Raw genomic sequence first — 19,243 nt, 5'->3', positions numbered from 1 at the left:
CTTATAGCAAGTTAAAAGCAGGTTGTAGCTATTCTGAGCACACATAACATTGCTAGTTGTAAAGAAGGTTGTGCAGAAGACAATAAAGAATTGTGTGCATCTTGCTTACCTAGTTCACATTTTTGTAACAGCCTTGGCATATCTGAAAAGGCTGTTTTGTTTGAGGGTTTTTTTCAACCTAAACTGAAGTCCTGAGCATCCCAAATCCTCCCTCTAACATTTCATTCACTGCCTTTCCAGGGCAGGCTGCTAAGGCATTAATAATTAGTGCTAGTCTGTAGAAGAAGAGCATACCCCAACAAGGTTTTCTCAGGTCTTTACAGGTTATATTTATGGGTGACAAAAACAGCCACATTCAACTTCACTTTCAAATCTACTCATTGGTCACCCTCTGAAACTCATTCAACTCCAGGATTTTCAATAGCAGCTTCCACCTCATGCATTAGCCACACCTTGCATAAAAATCACAGCTTCCAGAAAGTCAAGGTTAAAGTAACCTCAAGCAAATATGAAAGTTAGTTCAATTCTCTCTAGACTAGCAGCCAACCTAGTCTGATTCATACTCTCTGCTTAATCACACATCAGCAAAATATCATACAACTCAGCATAAGCAAGGGGAACATGAAAAACATCTTAGCTCTTATTCATGTACATTCACTGAAGTCCATGGGGGCACAACATCCTGCTGTTTCTGTCATGATGTAGCAACTGGATTAAAACTGGTGCTTGGTAATAAATCAGGGTGCGCAAGCAACATTAAAAATAAAGTTATCTGTGAGAAGCAATAAGCACACTTTCATGAGCTACAGATTTGGGTATGGCCTGATAAGGTACAATACCAAATACAGGAAGAGATTTGAATACAGTGGTTTGGATAGCAGCTCCATCATTCTAAGTACCATCTCTGAAGTATGCTAGAAGCCTTACTATTAACTACTAAGCCACCCCAAATCACTTGGGTAACACAACTGAGGTGGAGTTACACACACACAATATCCAGGATCATAATTTAGACCCCAGTTGCTAATTGGATAATTACCACAGATGTTCTGGCCATAACACAGTTTCATTAGCAACCTCTGCTTTGGCCTTCTGCTCCCTCCAGACACACTAGGAGTCTCAAATATTTCCAGTTAATCTCTCTTTTGCAAGCGTATTTCTGTGTCAATCACTTACTTTCATTCTATATTCCCAAAATGTCAGATGGCTCCCTCTATACTAAATTAGAAAATTATTAATTTTTTTCATTTAATGTTTAACTAACATACTCAACTAATTCCATTATCAAATTGAATTCCTGCCCATGAAATACTGCCCTGTATTCTGACACTGGGTTTTCCATTCATTGTTCCCAATTTATGTTGTAGGTACATTTACATTATTACTGAGATTCTCAGTACTTGGAGCATCACCCCCCTTAACAAGCATGGGATAAGCGTGAGAAAAGGGGGATTTTGGCTCAGCATTAGCAATGGATGGATCAGCAAAAAAAAAAGCTCAGTTATATAGTACCAGCATGCATCTTGAAAAATTATCTTTAGGCAAGGCAAAAAATTAAACTGAAAATTTAGAAAGGAAATGAAGCACATTTTGAGGTAACTGCAGTTAGCCAAGTGCACGACAGGCAGCATGGGAGAAAACACAAATACAATTATTTAACAGCTTGGCAACAGGGACACTGTTAAAGCTCAGAGGAAAAAGGCAGGGATGTCCTTAGGCCTCAAAGGTCCTTGGTTTTATACCTAATATATAGGAACCACAGGAAAGATGCAAAGAAAGAAATGGCACAGCCAAAGCAACAATGCAGAAAAATAAGTTGTGCTGCTCTAATTGGGCTGGCAGAAGTTGGCAAGGTTGCTTTGCTCCAGGCAAAGGAAGCTGATGATGCAGCACTGAAGGCAAGCACAAAAGTTTTTACCTGCAAAGGTGAAAAGTTGAAGCTGAATTTAAGAAGCAAGAAACAGGCAACATTTAGAGAAGATTCAAGTACGAGAAACTGAAAACTGTGCTGAAGAGTGCCCAGAGAAACACAGTCCTGCAGTGTTCACCCACTGAGACAAGAAATTGAGAAATAAGGGGTTTTTAGTTAAGTAGTACATATGCTGATAGACAGGCATGGGAAAGGGAGCAATTGTAAAGACAAGTAACTATTTTCCTTGTAAAGAACAGCAGAGAGGCAGAAAGGCAGATCTGCAAGGGCCAAATGTAAGCAGGCAGTCTTGATCCACTGCACATATGCAGAGTGAAAACACATGTATGCATACAGCACAGTGTGGCTCGTGCCTTCAAGTTGGGCAGTGTGATCTAGGTGCTCCCACCATTCTCTCAAATTTTTCTTTGAATTTACAGTAACTGCTATTCATATCATCCCTCATGACTATCCAGTTTTAATGACTTTAATTTGCTAGCATTTAAAAAGCTCTGTAATACATTAAAAATTTAATATTTTATCTCTGTACTGATACATGTGATATTCAAGATATCACCTTTCCATATTAGCCACCACTATGACAAGTAACAGATAGTTCTGTTGCTCACACACATCTCACTTTCTCCTAGTTCCAAGTTCTGTTACATATGGAGTTTTTGTTTTCCCTGCTGTTCTGTCTCCTAAGCCTCTTAAAGAACTTGTTTAGAGTGATTTGGTAGTGTGATCTTATTTTTTTTTTAATGTGGTATATCTAATTCTCATTGTGCCAAATATCCAGGTTGACATTCTTTCCATTGGTCTTGCAGGACTGCATAATTTCATACCATTTAGTCTTTTGCCTGTACTAATTCACATTTTTCTTTCCTTTTGTCTCTCTTACACATTAGAAAAGAACCACCACCTAGGTAGCAACAGCAGGCAAAGTATAATTTCTACCAACTTTCTGAGGCAAAGTTAACTAGTCTGTATGTTATGTCAAATGATTTAAATTTGCTAACTCATGAGTTCATTGTTAAAGCATTAGAATTACCAGCGTTTATAGAGCAATATCCATCTCTTTAAATTCCATCACTATCAATACTTTTCATTTGGAAAGGGTCTATTATACTGCACAGACTAATAACATGAAACTGCTCAAACACCCATCCTGAATTGCAGTGATCACTGTCCAAAACCATTCCTGGTGAAATGGTGCCCTCTTGTAGCAGGAATCAGCCACTGCAGGAACAGCAGCTTTGTAAACACACAACTGGCAATCCAATCCATCTCAAGCATTTCTTTCACGTCATTATTTACAATACTATGAAATAGGCACGCTTGCAGAGTAATTTTGAAAGACTTTTTTCTTCCCTAAATTTCATTTACAAACAGCACTGGTCTTAGCCAGAATATAAATTACTTTCAGCACCTCACAAGTTAGTTAAGCCCACTCATAGAGGAAGCAGTGGTCTTGTCTGTAGGTTTGATACATATTCCCAGTATTTAGGACATCAGTCTATCCAAGCTTTTACCCTTCATCTTCGAAACAAGAACTGACAATTATGCAAGAATACTCTGCTGACCAAGATGTTTTAGGATCAAGAACAATTTCTCAGATGCTGTTTCTTTTTTACTTCCTATCTCCTGTGAAAAATCTTACACACCCTTCAGCAAGACTTTCTGACTCCTCTATCCCAGTCTCTCAGCAGAAGCAGCTCACACTGCCTGCCAACAAGAAAAAGAATACAAACAGGGGCAAAGATACAGGTACACAGTTTCTTCAGCTTAACAAGACATCTGGGTGATGCCAGAAAACCGCATCCACAGGCACAGCTGCTTGCTCAGTGCCTCAGAGCAGAACTGCACAGCAACGCTGCCCTTGCCACAGGGGCCTCTGCTCTCCCCCAGGCATTTGCCATTCCTTAAATGTCTGTGGTCCATTTTTCTCCAGAACTGAACAAAATGAATACAGGCAGCTGTGTGACTCATGTTGTTCTAGCCACATAAAAAGGAGAAGGCTTTTTAGAATACTTTGTGTAGTAACACCAATTCTTTACCTAGTATTTATTCTTCATTAGCATCACTCATTGGTAGCCATCTGCTACTGTGGTGTTAAACACAAATTGATTGTGACAAGTATTTTGAAGAGGTATTTTTCCTGTTCAAATATGTATTAATATGAACATTCCATTTCTTCTTTTTTTTTCTTTTTTGCTTCCAGAAAATTCAGTGTTTTTCTTTTGTCTTCTTGTTTTTTGTGGAGTGGAGAGGGTGCAAAGGGTGTTTTCAGGTTTGGTTTTATTTGATTTACTTCCTAAACCTCACTTTTTACTAAAAAAGCTCTATTTTCTTAAGATAGGAAGATAATATCCATATGTATTGGGAGAAAAGCAGGAATAATTTTATCTTCCCTCATGAGCACGCTCTCTAATCTTGTTTTAGAAGTCCTTGGTCTGTGACTGTAATACCAATAAGCATAAGCAAATCAAGTCAATCTGAGGACAAACTTGCTAATAGCAGTGGGGGGGGAAAAAACACATAGATTTCATAAACAAAACACAAAGAAGGGGTCAGATTACCACCTAATCCCACACTTTCCCCACTTCCTGCTGTTCCTGGATTGTCACCTTCCTACTTCCATCATTAATACTGAGCTAAACAGAAGGAAGTGCAATAGCATCAGTGTAGCCTAGTATTTCAATAAACACACATCTGCCTAACAGCTTGGGTCTAGCAACCCAAAAACGGTTCACAGGCCTGAGCCAGGGTTACCCAGTGTTTTAGGGCATCAACTCCATCTGCATAATGCTTTGCATGTCTACGTGAAAAATATCATCACATTCTTTCTGGCTTTGAAAAATTACATGTTATTCACTGATATTTGCATGTAAACTTCTTGCAAAAACAGGAAGCTCCAAGCACAAGCAAATCACTAACAGATGTCAACAAGAAACTCTTCCCAGAAAGTATGCTAACCTTTTCACAGCACCACACCCTGCAAAAAAATACTTTTAATATCTGAAGCTGAGCCTGGATCACATTTTGGAAGCCTGAGACAGCTCCTGTCCTCTTTATTATTGTTAGTTGTGAAGTCACTGCTTCTCACCACAGCTACACCAACCAGGGAAAAACAAACTTATGGATGTGGGAATAAAACTCACCATGCTGTTCATTTTAGAAGAGGACGAGCTTGCTCTCTGCTTCCTTAGGCTGTTAAGCTCTTCGGCATTTCCATCCTTTGGTTTTATGATCAGCCGGCTGCCCCCAGCGGTGCCTTCTGAAGAGGACCTCAGGCGTTTCTCAACAAATCTGCCCTCCCGGTAGGGACTGAGGCTGTTGGCAACATCAACTACAAAGACAGAAGCAAACAGCAATTGTTACAGAGAACTGCTCTCTACAAGTGTTTTCTGTGGTGGCATAGAATGTAAGAAAATAAAGGTAGTGCAGAAGGCAGTCTCACACCTGAGGAGCTGCAGCTGTACTAATCACCAAAGATTAGGAACAGGCCTGCCCTTAACAGGCCACAGCTGTGTCCAGGAAGAAGACGAGTGCTACAAAAGAGTGGGTTAGCTGGGTGAGGAGAGAGATGGAGTTTGTTGGCTGTGCTGTGAAGAGAGATAGAGTCAGTGCTGTGAAGAGCTGCCCATGAGAAATCACTGGGAAGGTATGAGAACTTTTGCAATAAGATGACAACAATTTTCTTAATCAGAACACCGCTTTGCTTGAAATAATTACGCTGAAATCACATGAGAAATGTTTTGTGGAAAGCAGACCATGCTTACCTAGATCAAGGTGTCACCTGGGCCCCCAGTTCATTGCTCAGCCCCAATGACAGGCATGCTCAGCACACCACAACCCAGAAAGACTCTTTGCTCCATCCTTTTCTTTCTCCCTTCACTATAGGATACTTCCAAATTGCTGAAAGTAAAATCTACCAGAGAAACCATCACTTGCCCAGTGGTGCCAAAACCCAACCTGCCTAGGCCCCCAAAGTCAAGTAAGTCCAGCTCCTGAAGGGTCATGTGACAATTTTGTTAACCCTGCGTAAGACAGGGATGCACATTGGTTTCCATTTCTGTTCAGCATTCCTAGTTTAGCCTTACACCTGCACCTTCCATCAGCCTGCAGTCAGTGGGCAAAATCCCAGCCCAGTTAAAACAATAACATGTCAGAAAAAAGCAAAAAGAATATAGTTTGACATGTTAGTGCAAATTTAGAGGTGGGGACAGATAAATGAGTAGTAGCGTAATAAATGCCACACATACAGAAAATTTTACCTTCCTCTGCATTTTGCAAGAGAAGAGACATTTTCTCTAAAAGTTCTCAAAAAAATCCGTATCACATAAAAATACATAAAGGTATAATAAAAAAATATATGGCACATCAAACCTGCTCATACATTAATGTCACATTCACAATGCTATCTATAATGATATCAGCTATGAGACCAGGTACAGAAGAGAAAATATCTATTACCAAAGAAAACGCACACAAGTATTTTGTATTCACATCTAGATTTAAATACTGTTTTAGAAAACCAAATGTTCAAACCAGTCTGTTTGCAACAGGTATAAGTACTTATAACCATATCTTACTGATTGCCATGAAAGCTTTTCCTGTATTTGACTCATTTCATATGGCAGGATTTTGTCTTATTTTCACTGGTTCCTTTGTACGCTTGGGAATTGCTAATTTGAAATACATTCTTCACAACACTAGAAAAAAAAAGGTATTTTGAACAGTACTAAAAGAACAGAACAATTAATCAACAACTTTTATGTAGTGCAGTTATTAGCTCTAGTGTTTCTGTGAACATGAATCCAATTTACAAAATCATCTATATCACAATTTCGACTCCCTTTAGCTGCTTTACTGAAATACAGACTAAATATCAAATTGTCAATGCATGAGTTTGAAATGCAGGGGGTATTTCTAAATATCCTTCCAAGCTGCTCACTTAGTGCCCTGCAGTACACTCTTGCAAGGCAGATTCTGAAATAAGAGCTATTTACAGATGCGACAATGTGGCAAGGAAGACTAACTGAGTGTTCAGGACCAGTAATATAGATAAATGAGAATATTTTTTTCCCCAAAGTGACTGAGGTTCTGAGTGAAAGAGGAGCCCTCTGGTGAAAGGTAATTCAGTGGATTAATTTGACTTTCTATTGCCATTTATGTACAAGATATCCAACTAAGCCTTGCAGTGACTAATAATTCAAAAAGCAAGATTGCTTTTGATTGCTTATAATCCACATGCCTAGATAAACATCTAAGCAAAATGATGGGTGTGAATTTATATGAGTTTATACTTACCATCATTTATTTTCTAATACAATCACTACAAACGCTGTCTTGTTAACTCTCAAATTTTGGCTGACCACATACAGCCTCAGGATTAAGCAAGAAAGCACCAGTCATAAACTGGCTTGAGAGAATGAACTGTCAGAGATAAATGTCTTCTGACAGGTGTCCTTCACTCAAGGGCCTGGTGCCTTATTTATCTGTATCTCTATATTGGGATTTCTAGGCACAGTCTTTCCACTTAATCTTGTTAGCATTTCCAAATTACTCTTCATAAACTAAAGACCCAATGTGAAATTTAGATGGCAATTAACTCCCTCAGTTCCATAGATGACAAAATGAGAATTTGGACACTTATTTCAGATGGAAGCAGAAACAGGATATTTCATACTTTGACAAAATATCCACTTTGAGCTACTCTATAACATCAGTTGAATAGAGAAAGCATGACTCTATAAATTTCTAAACTCAGATGAATATAAACTAAACTTTATTATTTCCCATAATCAGACAAGAACGTTTCTTTCTCTGGTCATGTTTCCATCCCAAATTATGCAACCCCATGGCTCAAGTCCAAAATAGGCGTGTCTCAAGGAATCATAGCTTCAGCCTCTAACACAAGCTGGGAATCAGTACTTGCATTCTTAATTCATTTTTTTAATAAGCAAAGCAGAGACACGAACAGCACTGATGGGTGTTTGCAAACTCTAAAACACAAACTCAAAGAAATCACAGACTTTGCCTTTAATTCCTACAGTTCTGAAGGAGGACACAATTTGCACTTTCTGAACTTCATAGTTAACACTTGCAATTCTAAAAAAAACTCTATGACAAAACAATCATTATAGAAGAAATGAGGCTAGCCCACCCAAAAACCCACCAAACTCAAAAATGAAAAGACCATGAAACATACCTTTAGAATGGTTTGATTCATAACCCTGTTGTATTTTAAAGGACTGAGGTTCAGAACATGGAACAGTGTTAGACTCCACTACAGGAATTGTGTTTCTCATGTGCTTGGATGGAGTGCTTTCATCTCTGCTGCCACTCAACCCCCGTGCTTTTGGAGAGAGTGTCACCGGTTCTTCACTATGCTGTAACATCAAGGTTTCTAAATGTGCATTTTCTGAGTTATTTTTTTCTATGTGCCTAGCATCATTGATATGCAGTCCATTGGCTTGCAACAGTACTTTTGTTTGATGAGCAACTGAGGTTTTGAATAAGGTACTGGACTCCATACTGCACGAGCTTGCATGACTCACAGGAGATACACCAGCAGAATGGCCAGCACTTTGCACAGTATCTCTCTCCCTCGCAGGAGCAGCAGCAGGATTAAAGAAGACCTGAGAGGTAGAGACATCGTGGCCAAAATCCTCTGCGAGCAGTGCCCCAGGCCCACTGCTGGGCAGGGCATCAGCCTCTGAAACAGAGTCCTCGGTGAGAGCGATGAAGTCCGAGGGGGTCTGGGCAGCCGTGAGGTCAGCCGAGAGCAGCGGGGACTGCAGGGAGCTGCCCATGCACTCCGTCGTCTCAGCTGAGCACGGAGGAGACGACTTGGCCATCACAGGCTCGCTCTCCACGTAGGATTTAACTTCCAGCAAGCACCTGGGCTGCTGGACAGAGGAAACCGACTGACTCTCTGGAACTGGCTTGGAAAATTTGTAGTGCGATGAAAAAGACTTAGTGAGAAGTTTTCGTGTGGACTGTTTGACAGAGTATCGGCTTCGCTCTTCTGCAAAGCCCGAATCGTCACCCTCATTCTTCCCAGAGCTTATGCAATTGATAAAGACATTCTTATTGGCTGAGGGCTCCTTTCCCTTTTCAAAATCGTCTGTCAAAGACCTTGTGATCTTCTTGTTACGTGAGCTGCCAAAGCCAACTGAATGCCTTCCTCTGCTTTTTATGTGCTCGTCTAAGCTGAGTTTGTGAAAAGTGCTAAGAGAGGACTGGGCACCATTTGAGATGTTAACATTCTGACTCTCTGAGTCAGGCTTCTGCTCACTCCCTTTCTTGTTATGGAAGCTAATGGAAGGAGTGCGGAAAATGCTCCGGCGCTTTCCTGTGCTCCCTGAGCTGGAGTTGGTGCTGGATGGGGAGGAGGTGTGGACACCAATGGCATTGGCAGAAGAAGGCGAGGAAGGAAGGGAGTCGTGTCTCCGGCTAACACTTCTCCTGAATATTGGCAACCGAGATACAAGAGTCGATCGTCTGGATCCCGAGTCCCCCATCAGGGCACAAAGGGTCCGTGGTTCTCCACAGCCAATAAAATAACCTGAGATGACAGAAAACAAAGGGATGGGGGAAAGAAGATAAATTATTCAGCCTCAAAGACTACTCAAACAGATTTGTCAGTCAGCCTAAATACATGAGATGTCAACATCAATTTGTTGCATGCACATTACTGAAGACTTCTAGCATTTAAAAGTGATGTTCAATATCCAGCACTGAAAACTGAACAAACATGTCACACAAAATATTCTACTGACAAAAGATACAATTTTATACTGTACAACAGTATTTTATACTGTTACAATGGGTAATGGTATAAAATCTCAACACCAAGAGATATACAAATATATTATCCAAACATCCTTGTTTTTAAGTTCTTCTTATAAAGTGTAAGCACTCTTAGAAGACAGTTGATTTTTCATTATCTGAGTAGAACAAGTAATTATTTTCTATTTCTAATTACTCCGATTTTTGCATGAAAGAAAAGGATTTTGATTTTTCAATCTTCACAGAAATTCCAGTTGGATTTAAATTAATCTTTGTGCTTCTGTTAAAGGCTGTATAACTTTGCAGTACAGAAAATGATGGCATTTCTGTCCAGTCAAAATATGCAACACAAAAAATTCTTCCTAAAGAACTTTAAGTTCAAGGAATTTACTGTCAAAATATGGGATCATGTTTCTAGATTTGAACTGCCATGTTTCTTTTAAACACTTCTCTGGAGTCCTCTCACAGCCTATTTGCTTACAATGAGCTAATTTTTTATGGTTTTTGAAATGAGGGAGAAGTGCTTCCATCCACAGGTACTTGGCCTTTTTTTATAAATACTTAAGTAAAACTTATTTTGATCAGCACTGTAAATATACTAGAAGAATATTAATCTTTATGAAATATATACCAGTTCTATCTCTTTTTTGTTCTCATTATAATAAACTGTGAAAGACCACTGTGAAAGACAGGACCACAGAGTGACAGCAATAAAAACATGTAATATATAATCACAGAAACATGAGAGGCTGTAGGAATTATGCCCCTATGTAACTTCCTGAGCTATTAGTATTCAGCACATAAAAATAAACCCCAAGTCAGCTGTCTAGACAATGTTTGTATGCCAAGTGCAAAAACAACATAATTCGTCTAATGAGCAATTTAATATGTGTTATGTGGCTCAGCAAGTACCTGTGAGCAATGTATGTATTTAGGCAGTGTATACATACACACAAATATACATAAATGGAAACAGAATATTTAAGTATTAATAAAACTACATATATGTTACATAACTGTGAAAGAAAGGGTAACAAGTTCAAAGACTGTTTCTGACTGGAGATTGAACGGCACTTTTCTGCTGTTACCATTTTTTTTTAAATGCTAGTACAGTTCCACTCTGAACATGCAGTGCCAAGCAGCCACACTATTCGCAAGCATCAGGAATCAATAAGCAATTTTGTAGTTCAGAATGAGAAAAACAGCTTGGGAATAGTCACTAATTGCAAGAAGTCACTGGTGATCTCTGATGGCAAGCTAAAGCCTGACCTAGACAAGACCCAGGTTCTGTGACTGACAACCCCAACGAATTCAGAAAAAAATAGAAAAACTTTACAAGAAAAAGCTTTACATCCACCAGTGAACTGGAGCACAGCCAGCTGTTCCATTTCAGTGACAGGTGTGAGAGTTGGCATTTAGCTGGTGTTATCCCAGCTTGTTCACCTGTCCACAACTCTGCCTACCAGAAATGGGCTTTTGAAAGCCACATTAAACTCTTCATCCCTCCCCTTCAACCTTCTCTGGCTTCTTTAACCACTTCAAGACCGTAACTGTGTTGGGATTTCTTTGCTGTGGTGAATCTCTACCTGCAGGCTTACTGGTACGTATGGATAAGCACATACACACCAGATTTTTAGAGACTGTGAGGATTCTTTCCTCTATTTTAAGGAGAGATCATAATTGCTGAAAAAAAACCACTTTAGAATGCAGTTTTACAATACAGTAGATGAAAAAAGTACTTTTAAAATACCTTAAACTTCTACAGGCATTTTATGGGTGTATAAAACATTTGCTGCCGCTGTTCTCTCTCCTGCCCACAGCTTAAATTCTCATTTAACTGGAGAACAAGCCATCCTAGTTTATAAATACAAAATTTTCCAAGCTGAGAGCAGAAGGAAGCAGAAAACTGAGCAAAATGCTCAGTTTACAGTCTGTAACTTGCACTGGGAATACAAAGACTGTGTGTAAATAATAAGAGATTATTCCTAAGGACTGACCCTGAATAAGCAGAGCCTTGGCCTTCCACGTGGTAATAAATTTTAACAGAATACATTGCCTCGAACAGCAGATAACAAAATAGCATTTATTCAGTTGATTCCTCCTTTCCTGTCTATTGAAGGAAGAACACAAACTGTCAGCATTCCTCTGATTGTCTAAGCAGCAGAAATCCTCACCCATAAAATATGAACTAAGTACAATAGACTCTTCTTTCTAGAGAGAGAGTATTTCTTAAAACATACACCATTGTGCAACTATACCTGTATATATGCATGCCCATGTGCATATACTGTTTGAATGTTGTGAATGTTCTAGTAATATTTTTAATATTAATGATTTAATAGAATTACATATAATTTACATACACACACACTTGGCACTGTTAACCTGCCAAAGTTTAGCATTACGTTAAAATGACAACTTTTCTACTTGCAACAGAAAGAAAAATAACCAGTATTTCAAGATAGCAATACTTTCAGATACAACTGAAGTCTGATCTTCCATTAATTTTTTTTGTTTACAGCAGAGGAGTTATAAACTGCCATATATATCCTGTTATGACTAACATAGGAGGTATTTCCTTTCAGTCTCCACATTTAACATGATTCTTTTTACTTGCAACTTTACTACAGGGTGTAGTAACCCTTACAGAGTGAAATTCACTCCAGCTACATCTCTGCAAAACCATTAGTTTTATTTATCTAAAATCCTTGTCCCTATGGGCATCATTCTTAAAACCTTCAACAGAGGAAAAAGAAAAGAGCAGAGAAAGACACCTTTGTTTAGGCTCCTTGTTTAGGACAAAATATGCTAGCACATAATGAGAATACTCAAGAAAACAGGCACACTATTCTGTATAGAGGTTTCAATCTTGATCAAATACACAGCCATTACTTTGTAATACTTTCAAATTCCAAAGTTCAGTTTCTACTGAAACTGAAGTGTTTACTCAGTGCTGAACAAGACAGACAATTTTTGCTTTTTATGGAATGGATTTTTGATGCATATTCTTGCAGCTGGCATCATAAGACAGATTTTGCTATAATGACAGAAAATGACAAAGCTGCTTTGAAAACAATTGCAGGCAGAGTAATAGTGTTGCAGAGAATATAATTTCAGAATATTCTCTTCCTCAAGAGCTAAGCTACAGCTCAGAGTTTCTGAGCTCCTGTGCTCAGACCAATGGAAATGAGAGACCAAGTGTGAGCAAAATATTTCCCCTCTTAACAGAAATTTGAAAAGTTAATCAGATGGAAATAGCTTCCTTTCATGCTGGTCTGCACCAAGACATTGAAAAATGAAAAGTAATCTCAAAAATATCTTAGTGTCACATTTAATTGCCAGACAAGACCAAGAAGTCAAGTTTTTTATCCTTTGGCCTTATTCTTTCCCCACGGGAGATCTCTGGAGGAACCATCCAGCTAATCTTGTAATATCAGATCTTTATCTTGCCTACAGAAGTTGTCTGACTATAAAAACACATAGGGTAAAAATTATACAGGCAGCTCTGTATTGTGTTTGTTACTGTATCTTGTCAAAAGAGACAAATTGCTCAACTCACAGACAGTGAATGTAACTGCAGGGAAAAAACCACAAGTTTTAAGACGGGCAAAATTGTGAAATTATTACACCAACATCTCCAGAGAAATAGACTCCATCAATGCACCAGCTGAAAAATAAAATGCAGTACTTTTTATTTCAGCTTCTGCCCAGCAGCTACTCTCACAAGTATGCCAGAACTCAGTGCTTTCAATAAACAGCAATTCCTTGTGCTTATGGTTCTGAACCCCAGCAGATGGAGCCATGGATCTAGTTTCTCAATAACTGCACATATGAAAAAGCAACAGTCTGTGCCTTTTACATTTCTTATTGCCTTTGAGGCAAAATTTAGGAATTGAAATTATTTGTGAATTTTACCATTATCATAATTACAAGTACACACCAGAAGATAATATATGTTTATTCAACACTGTGGTGTGTAGGGGAGTGCAAACATTCCCTTCATAAATAAACCAAACCTGCTACTACTTCTCAATACTTTCTAAACAAACATTTCCTAAAGAGGTTCTCCTTGAAGATGCAATTCCTAGAAATATTAAACAACATCTTCCAAACAAGAAACAAAACTGAATTAGCTATCAAAGTTTAAACTGGGAGATGACACAACACATAGCTGAAACACCTCAAACCTTAAATCAGAGCAGAATATCAGTAAGCATCTGGAAGATTTTTAGGCTTCACTCATAGTTTAAGGATAATGAAACATTTCCTTTATTTCTTAGAACTGGGAACTGTTCAATAAAGAAGAACACACAGGACTAAGATGTGCACCTTACACTGTGAAAATCCTGCCTCCATCCCTCACACGAGCACTACCATGCAGCAGGAGGCAAGGACCACCTCACAGACAAAGTCTCTATAGACCAGCTGGCTCCAACCTTACACAGAAACTAAATTTGCCCCAGGACACTACAAATACCCACAAAACTACATGAAAATAAATGTTTTTAATTGTCGGTGTGTCAGCAGAACTCCTGACGCAGCTGATACACTTGTAAGGAGCAGTCCCCTTAGTCCATGGGGTAACATTATAGCCTGTGGCTCCCACCCAAATTGTTAAACTCCCATCATTTGGATTCCAGCACTGTATTGTCCTCAGCATTTAAGTATTACTGCCTTTGATAAAGTTCTAATATTATTTGTCTCTCTAGTACATCTGTGACTTGACCTGCACAGCTCCCAGAGGTCACTGTGTGTGATCAAGCCTGTCCAGTAGCACAATGTAGGAGTCTAAAAAAGCCATTAAAAATTCAGTTTACATTTAAAACAACAGCAAACAAACACCAGATAAATACTCAGGGCTTTAACAGTTACCAAGGACAATGTAACCGAATTAATAGGATCTTACTGAAAACACCAGCAAAGTCAAATGCCAGAACAATAGAAGGCATTAGCTAGGAAAGGCGGGGGGGGGTTGCAAATTCAAAGGCACTATCCAGGAAAGGGGGAGACTGTGATCCTGAAAAAATCTGGGTTTGCAAATTAAATGAGTGAAACTCCTTCTCATACATAACAGCTCCACTGGCTTTTGTGAATAACACTCTTCTCTTTTCCTTCCTTGTGCATGTAACCCTTGCAGCATGGTACAGAGCTACAGGGTGTTTTCTGTGGAACAGCAGCCACAGTCACAATTCTCACAGTGAAATTTTGGACACTCCTACCAGGTCCACACCTGCCTGGAGGTTCATTTTTCTGAACAGTTTTTATAAATAACTGAAGAGCACCAGACCTTTAAAAGTTATGTATGTCTACATATGCACACATGTACAACTCCAGTCTTATTCCCCTCTACATTGAAAAACTAATTGGGCAAAAAAAGCTTTTATACATCTAGGAACAGCTTTTATATATCTGGAAAACAAAACAAAAACACTGAAAAAAAACCAAAACCAAGAACACAGAATCCAAACACTGACTTACCCTAAGGCAAGATATGAAATTTCTTTCAGTTTCCTGCATTCTGCAGCTCAGGCCTACCTTTATTTTCAAATACTCCTGTGCTTTCAGGAAATGAGAGAGGAAACAAGCAGATAAATTTGCAATAAAGAAGTCTGAAGCTACACAAATACATCAAAAGCCCATCTCCCATTTTGACAAGTCTTGTACCAGTTGAAAGCCAGTGATTTCATATATCCGTAACTACTATTCCCACTATCGTTATTAAATTATAAGTGCAATAATCATTCAAAGAAGACAACTGTAGGTAAGTTATCTATATATCCCCTTTTGACTTTAAGTTAGCCAGAAGAAAAATGTAAGACAAGTTACACACAACTCATTCTATCATTTATTATCACACTCATCACACATTCATCATTTTATCCCACTTCTACCATGTGAACTGTGGCTGTAATAAAAGAGAACAAGGGTAACTGATCTTTAGAAACCTAGAGGCCACAGTTCTTTCACATTTGAGCCACCCCCTATTTCAAATGTCTCTGTATCACAGCAAAGGTTATCTCAAAGAACTTCAGTATAATATACAAAATAACAGAAGGGAACCAATATTATTCTTAGTTTTTACATACAACCAGCAGCCAGTTGCTCTTCAGTAAGAGCTGGGATAAGCTACTAGCAAAAAACTGATTGTGTGAAGAAGATCAGCCTTCACCCATTCAACAATCAGACATAGGAAAGGTCAGAAATGGGGTAAGGACTATACCACAGTGAAGAAGCAGTCCCATTCATGTTTTGGTGTGTTCTGTTGCTTTTCCAACAGAGAAGAAACCATCCCTCTCTCACCTCTGTCATTCATCTGGATTCTGGAGAAGCATACATTCCATTTCTTACAGCATCTGGTATTCACAATATTTAACAGTTTAATTAGAAACAGTCACAAGTGAAAGTAATAACCTGGAAATGCAAGCATCAAAGAGCATGAGCTTGCTTTGTGATTCAAATGCCATGGCATCAACTTCCCCAATTATCTTCCCCAAATATGCTTGCCTACAATGAATTATTCACTTTTAACAAGTGAAGTGGACTTACACAGATCCCTGAGTACACATGGAAATCATACCACGAAGGGACAAAGAGAAATGGACTAATTTTGAGACATCTTGGGTAGACACACAGATAGCAGTCTGGGGACTGGGAAGGATTCAACAGGATGCCATCCTTCTTCCCTCATATTTTTCTCTCCTCTCATACCAGTTCTTAATGCCGACAATTGTGCTTCTACAGTGCTTAGAGACAGCAGAAAAGCATGTTCAAACAGCATTTTAAGGAAAATAATTATATTTGGACTTCACACTAAATAACAGAATTTAGTCATAAACACAGGATGTGTTTATATATAGACAACAATTTGACTTTTGGCTGTGCTTTATTTTAACTAAAAGAGAAAAGCAACCTACAGACAATCAAGGGTATTTTTTTTCTTTCATGCATGAAAAATAGGTGTAAGATGCCTACCAGAGCACACTGAAAAACAGCAGATCTAGCATTTGCCTCAGCCCAGGACATAAAGAAAGGAAGAGAATTCTTGCCAGCTATTTGCTCTGGAATTTGAGTGGAACAGATCACTACTGCAGAAGACAGTTAGTATTCTCATGAGGAAAATACCCAGAATAACACAGCCCTAGCTCTGTGCTGTTCAGTGCATAAAATTGTTGGCAGAGTGAAGCAGAGCACCAATATTGGCTACTACTCCCAAAGGCATTCAAAGCAGCTCTATCAGTGCTGCCTTCCCCCATCCACCCCAAAAAAACCAAAACCACAAAAACAACCACAAACCAAAAAACAAACAGCTTCCTGAAAATATTCTCCTGTCTCACAAGACAACAAGACATCATAAGGGACTCTAAGGCATAATCCATTTGATTTGCACAGTTAGTAGTCCAAGTTCAGCTTTAATGTGCTCCTTCTTAAATCTGCTTTTCTTGCTCACTTCAAGCAACCACCTCACAACTGTCTTAGCACTGTGCAGTCCCAGCAGAGCTGCAAGTCTTTGTTCAGTGCTCGCTCTCTATTCCTCTTACCTTCCTGAATCACAGCTCCCATGTCAGCAGCAATTTACTTTTTTATAAAAAAGCTTCCTGCACATTTCCCAGTCTGGCTCTTTTTCAGTCTCAAGTGCCACTGCCTCTGCTGTGTATATGGCAACCACAGTGACAACGAGGGTTGGGATCATTTATTACCTCTGTCACTGGTTCAGTGTGTGACCTTAATGTCACATTAAAAAGGACCAAATCCTCATCTGCTGTAAATTCAACAGGCTCCAGTGAAGTGGATCACGCTGATTTAAACCATTTGGCCTTTCATCCTTATAAGCCTCAATCATCCCATCTGCAATTCTTCATTAACTCTTGTGAAAGCAACACTTGGACGTGCATGATCCAATCACTCCCAGCACACAAACTCATCATTTAAGTAGATGGAAGAAAAAAAAAAAATAGACGGAAAACCTATCTGCTGACCAAGGACAGAATCCCTTAACGGATTACAATGAAAATTAATAAAACCTTAGCAAATTAATCATGCACTTCTGAAGAGCCATATACCTGTGTTCCATTCCAGCTTCTCCCTATGCATCTGCTTAAAGCTATGTTAAAAACAATGCACTGAGACAGACAGATCCATGGTTTATCTCACATCCTCACAGCCAAAAAGGCAGGGTGCTAAAAACTCTTACAAGGGATCCACTGTGTTTACATCCCATTGAAGTCAACAGGACCACTCATGTCTTGAAAGAACTATGTGCTTTTGGGTGAAAGGATTTTAAAAATACAACATTATCTGTGGCTATTATTATTCATTAAATAAACTGTGAAAACTTTGCCTAACACTAGGCAGTTTAATTTACAGATTGGCCTTTGATCAATACAAAGGTAATTGTAGTATATCACTGTTACAGCTGTTCACTGCATTACCACAAAATAATATAACAGCTCTTTTCCAAATTTCTCTATGTTAACAGAAAAGAACAATTCCTAACTCATGCCTTAAAGGAAATCTGGTGATGCAAAATGAACTGATAACACTCAGACTGAGGATTCAGATTGACTGAAAACTTCCAGGCAAGCTACTCCCAGCTTACTAACTCTAATGAAAGGGAACCACATGATTCCTGTTCCCTGCACTTTTTACCACACATAAGATGTGTGCCTCATGGGGATGAATATTAAATACATTTATAATTACTATCCTCAATACTGTGTAATTTCATTATTTTAATTGCAAACTAACTGCTTGCATTTCTTTATATGCTAATGTACTCCACTGGACACTACTTATAAGAAGAATACATTTTTAGGAATCAAACACACTACATTTAGAACAAAATCATGATACTTACCATGTTCTACCTAGGACTTCCATGAACCTTAGCAAAGACTCAGGCAATACCCTTTTGTTATATTGAAATTATATTACTTCTAGATTAAATTTATCACACTCGTTTCCACCTGTCTTCTTGCTACCAAAAACAATGAAAGAGAAGAACACTCCAGACAACTCAATATATTCATATACTTAAATTCTAACTGCAAGTTGTTAATCAAATATTAAAACACAGTGGCTCACATTTCTTTATCATTCAGTATAGCACACTTGAAGATAAACAAGTGCCATATTAATGCCTGGAACCATGTGTAAAAGTTTACACACACAGAGTAAAGACCTGCATTTTGTTTTGAAAACTGAAGGTTAACAAAGTCTAAGCATAAACTGAGCCCACAAAGCAAGCACAGAAAGAAATAAAAGAAACCAGCTTGAAAACTCAGAGCTGCCTAAAGAGAACAAAATCATCATGCAAGTTCCTAAGGATTCCAGAAAAAAATGAACTCCTAGTTTAATTTGTTTCTCTGGATTTAAGAACCCAATTATCTGGCACATCACAGCTTGTAGTCACAACTCTACACAAACTTCCATTAATTTTAGTATTCAACCCTAAGTTCAACACAGAAAAGTCTACAAAAAGATGGTATATCACAGTTTCCATTTATCTCAGCTATTATATAAATATCCAAGTGTTTAAGT

At 38.6% G+C, this 19,243-nt stretch overlaps 1 protein-coding gene across 1 annotated transcript in view; it reads right to left on the bottom strand.

Moving 5' to 3' along the window:
- Window positions 1-9,450, bottom strand: part of CCSER1 (coiled-coil serine rich protein 1) — a 544,953-nt gene extending 535,503 nt beyond the window's left edge. Inside the window, exons 1-2 of the mRNA XM_066548974.1 lie at window positions 8,124-9,450; window positions 5,071-5,258 (exon numbers count right to left, since the gene is read on the bottom strand). Of these exons, the coding sequence (XP_066405071.1) occupies window positions 5,071-5,258; window positions 8,124-9,438 (1,503 nt within the window). The 5' untranslated portion in view covers window positions 9,439-9,450. The remainder of the gene's footprint in view (window positions 1-5,070; window positions 5,259-8,123) is intronic.
- Window positions 9,451-19,243: the final 9,793 nt, after the last annotated feature.

The sequence above is a fragment of the Molothrus aeneus genome, chromosome 4, assembly GCF_037042795.1.
Source record: "Molothrus aeneus isolate 106 chromosome 4, BPBGC_Maene_1.0, whole genome shotgun sequence".
Lineage (NCBI taxonomy): Eukaryota > Metazoa > Chordata > Aves > Passeriformes > Icteridae > Molothrus > Molothrus aeneus.
Note: the sequence above shows the minus strand (reverse complement) of the source record. Positions and strands in the feature narration are given on the sequence as shown.